At 31.1% G+C, this 5,000-nt stretch overlaps 1 protein-coding gene across 1 annotated transcript in view; it reads right to left on the minus strand.

Moving 5' to 3' along the window:
* Positions 1-5,000, minus strand: part of LOC132115288 (tricarboxylate transport protein B, mitochondrial-like) — a 25,583-nt gene that overhangs the window by 9,755 nt on the left and 10,828 nt on the right. Inside the window, exons 4-5 of the mRNA XM_059523664.1 lie at positions 692-830; positions 510-594 (exon numbers count right to left, since the gene is read on the minus strand). Coding sequence (XP_059379647.1) covers positions 510-594; positions 692-830 — 224 coding nt within the window. The remainder of the gene's footprint in view (positions 1-509; positions 595-691; positions 831-5,000) is intronic.

Below are 5,000 nucleotides of genomic sequence, written 5' to 3' on the forward strand. Positions count from 1 at the left end.
AAAATAAAATAAAATAAAATAAAATAAAATAAAATAAAATAAAATAAAATAAAATAAAATAAAATAAAATAAAATAAAATAAAATAAAATAAAATAAAATAAAATAAAATAAAATAAAATAAAATAAGAAAGGGCCACAGCAACCTTAAGATCCTACAAAGGAAATGTGATTTGAATAGAATAGAATAGAATAGAATTGAATAGAATAGCTCCAGCATCACGTACATAGAACAAGTTGTTTAAAAAAATATATATTAATTAAATAAAATAATGCTCCAGCATCCTCTACACTGGACAAGTGGCTTGGAAATTAAAATAAAGTAAATAAAGTGAAATACATTTAAAAAAAAATCTCTACCAGAAAAACAAAGACATGTTATGATTGTAGATAAGGTGTCTTTGTGGATGAATTCTTTCAGATTCAACAGAACAGGTCTTACAATCAGGACACTGAGTTTTTCACACAGTTCAGAGTTGAAATAGTCAAAACTAAGATCTCGGTCTTTCACCTTGAGTTCTGACGATCTCTCGCACTCCGTGGAAAAAGCCTCTGTATTTGGGATTAGCCGAGGTTTGATCATGAATGAATTTCACCTGGAAATGTGAGAGATGAAGCATGTAGGGTAAAGCTTCAGCAGGAATAAATGCCATAGCTGAAGTAATATTCAACATGAATGACCTTTGACCTCACCTTTATGGTCTCCATGGGACAGACGACCAGCACGGCCTCCATCACGCCGGCTCCCAAACCACAGATCAACCCTCGAGTGCTGTCCAGCTTCCCAGCCTCGTCTCTCATCTGGTTACTGAGTATCTCAAACACACCGAACCTGCAGAGGAACACCAAGACCTCACATTAAAGCATGTTCAGTCTAACTGCATCCCCATCATCACATCTGTGTTAGAAATGAAGCAGCGCTGCAGGGCAGGAAACTAATCAGATCCAAAAACCCTGTTAACATAAAAAAAACAGCACACAATATGAATCAATCTCTTTTTTTTTGCACCACACAATCTTTCGTTTGTGAGAAAAGCATACCAGAATCAGTGGTAAACAATGCAGAAGTCATACATACAAATAAATGAAATAAAATACATACAATCAATCAATCAACAAAAAGCATAGCTAAAGTAATTGTGTGCTATATTTGTTTCTGCAAAAATAAAATAAAATAAAACTTACTTTTACTGCATAATATTCACTGTCACTCCCATAATGGGAAAAAGAACAATGAAAGACAGAAGGAAGTGAGGGAAAATGACAATAAATAAATAAATAAATAAATAGCGCTTTAAGGCATTTAAGCACACATGAAAAAACACATGACGTATTATTTAGGAAGCCTGTAACCATCTAAATTGATTATTTATAAAAGCATTTTTTGGCAAAGTTCTAATTTTTTCATTTAAAATTTATAGGCTTTTTGGTATTAATGGACACACCCCTTTTTTAAACGACCCCGTTATAGCTACCCAAAGGGTTTTTGGGTAATTATTGACCTAGACAGTCCAGAGAATTGTGCTGCAGTGGTTTGGTTGAGAAGTAGGACTTGTTAGCAAAAGTATTTTTTATATAATCTGGAATAATTCATGAACGATTTGATTGACAGCAGCGGTTCTCAATGCAAAGTTGTTCGGAATGAGGAGGTCTATCATATGATATGAATATTGTGTGTCTGTGTTTACGCCCTTGCCATATCACACCGCAGTGGCCGATTTTTTCAGATTTCTCACAGACCTTTAGGGCTATTAGTCAAACCGGTCCGCACTGAGTTTGTTCCAATTGACTTCCGTTAACCTGGTTTAATAGATGCTCAAATTTAATTGGTCTGAGGCAGCCATGTTTTTTTTAGATATACGAATGACCTCATAGATACTTGTGGCTCTTTGGACAAAGACACTGCATACCAATTTTCATGTTGATTGGACAAATGTTTGTGAAGCTTTTTATGTTTTTTTCTCTATTATAGCGCCACCAAGTGGCCTAGTGCCACATTTCTTTTGAAGTGAACTCAGATTGAGCTCTTAAATAGTTGAAAATCCTTTTTTTTTATTTAATTTTTTTATAATTATTCACAGCCACCCTCCAGAGAATTTTTCTCCTCTGCTTTGGTTCCAATCAGGCAAAAACCTAGGACTAGTTCGTAAAAGTAGATTACAAAGAAAAAAACCTCAAAATTTAGCAGTCGATCAAATCCGAGGTGTGCATTTTGTCTGTCATGAGCCTAGGATTCCAACGACATAAGACACTTGGCCAACAGTTTAAGAGTTAAGAGTGATTTTGTACTTTTGATCGCTGTAGCGCCCCCGTCAGGCCGATTGGGGCGAGCATTGGTGACCTTGTAGACGGTGTGAGTACTACCATCCCTCCAAGTTTCAAGTCTCTACGACTTATGGTTTGGTCTGCTGATCAGTTTTAGGTGGAGATTGCTGATCCTTGACCATTCTATCAATTAAAATAGACGTTTCGGCGCTACACGCTCGAAACCCTAATAACCCTATTTTCTATATGTCAGAAATAGCAAGTACACTAGTATGCTGTTCTGAATTCAGTCCATGACTATGTATATTACCTGCTAATATAAAGGAAATACAGACATGCATTTCCACAAACATATGCATGCAAGACAGATACGACTGCAGGACGTTCAGCAGAGTCGAGAGCTTTTTATAGCACTGAACTGAACAAACAGACAAGCTAAACACAAACTGTCTGTCATTCTACCTGAACGCTTGCCTCGTCTGTCTGCTTAATGTCTCCACTGGCATCATGCATTTAACAATCTCTCCATCTCTCTCTCTCTCTCCATCAAATTCAATTGTCTCAAATTCAATTTAAAAGTCATCCATCCTGCACTATTCATGTAGCTTTTTCAGCATGACAGGATGAAACTCACACTACCAAGACAGGTTGGCGGTTTAGAAAGGAACACTTCTCAGCTGCTTAGTATATACTGTATTACATACTATTTTTCAAATAAATTGTGAAATAGTATGCAGTATGCATTAATGATTCATACGTCATTATGCTACATTACATTAACAGCACAAGCTCACAATGGCTCAATTAGATAAATAAATGAACTACGGAAAATATATATATATAAAAAATAAAAATATTAATAAAAACTATAACAGTATATTAATCATATAAATATCATATAGGTATATTTAAAAAACGAATAAAAAAATACTAAAATTAACTAAAATGAAAATAAAAAATGTATGAATAAAAAAAACTCAAACTAATTTAAGATAGCAATATAAATTATGTTTATTAACTTGAAATAAAATAACTATTAACTGGAATAAAAAAATTAAATAAAATAAAAAAAAATGTGGCTAGAGTTGCCACTCAGAGCAACATTTCTGGTTGTTTAGTGTAGTTTAACTAGTACTAAAATAACTAAAATTAAAATTGAAATGAAAATTGTAAAATTATTAAAGATTCTTAAAACTACATAGATATAATAACAAAAAAACATGAATAAAAGTGGGGGGAAAAAAACACAAAAACACTCAAATTAACATGAAAACATATATATATATATATTAACATAGATTATAATACTCTATTTACGATACTAAAATAACACTGGTATGCACTAAATAATGATTATACAAAAAAAGTATACTGTATCTACAAAAAATAAATAAAATAATAATAATAACTTCAAACACTAGAATAAACATACTTTTAAACTTTGGTTACAGCATGAAGTTATCTTAGAAAATAAATAAATACAATTCTATTTTTGGCATTCCAGTTAAATAATGAAGGGTTGATATCATGTCTTCCAGGTCAAGTTGAGTGCATTGCATTGTGGGACACAGTCCTTCAGTGTTTTGTATTCTGCACATTTTGTAATACTAATGAAAAAAAAAAAGAAAAGATGATTTTGAGGATACGTGTGTTTGCAGGCCCTCTGTAAACCAGTGTAAATCTATCAGAGCCAAAGCAGTTTCAGTGTCTGGAAAACACTGCAAAATAAGACGAAGCTCGTAAACGCAATCTGGGCCTGGATCCAGCGGTCAGTGTCAGACGTACAGCACAGGATCCATTAGCAGGACAAACGCAAGGTCACACGAGTCCAATCAGCTAATGGAAAGAGGAAAAGAGGAGGAGGAAGACAGGAGCGCAGGAGACGATAATCAATCAGACAAAACCACCGCTGATCCAGGACCAGTCTGAACTGGCATGAGATCAATTACTTAATGAACTAAATTCTTTTAAAAAAGTATGAAAACTGTATACATACATTTAAAATAATATGTTTAATATATATATATATATATATATATATAGAGAGAGAGAGAGAGAGAGAGAGAGAGAATAATAACAATTAATAATAATAAAAGTCGAAAACAACCAAATTGCAAAAACCTTACAATGAAAACGAAAAATATAAAAATATAATAAAACTATTACAAAAAATATAAACATTTATTGAGCTAAAATAAAATTATATAGATATGTTTTTAAATATATATATAAATGACAAAAACACAAAATGAAATTATTAAACTTGAAATGAAATGAAATGAAAAAACTAAATTACTAAAATTAACAAATGAAAATGAAAAAAATAAAAAATATATAAATTATAAAAAAGTTATAAAGCTTATATAGCTAAACTAATAAAAATGGCAAAAACCTAAAAATTGCTAAAAATTTCACTAAAATTAAGAATTTTTTTAATATAATTTAATTCAAAATATTAACAAAAACTATAACAGTATATTAATTAAAAAAATAAAAACAACATAATATTACTAAAACTAACTAAAATGAAAATCTTAAATATAATATAAAAACAAATTCAAAATATTCATAAAAACTATAAACGGTATATTTATTAATGAACTAAAAACAGTAAAAGTATAAAAATATAGTTATATTAAAAAAGGAATGGAAACGACAAAAACTAAATCGCTAAAACTAACTTCAGTGAACATGAATAAAAATGTATATAAATATATATATATAAAGCTGAAGTAAT

This window comes from Carassius carassius, chromosome 34 (assembly GCF_963082965.1).
Source record: "Carassius carassius chromosome 34, fCarCar2.1, whole genome shotgun sequence".
In the NCBI taxonomy this organism is placed as follows: Eukaryota; Metazoa; Chordata; class Actinopteri; order Cypriniformes; family Cyprinidae; genus Carassius; species Carassius carassius.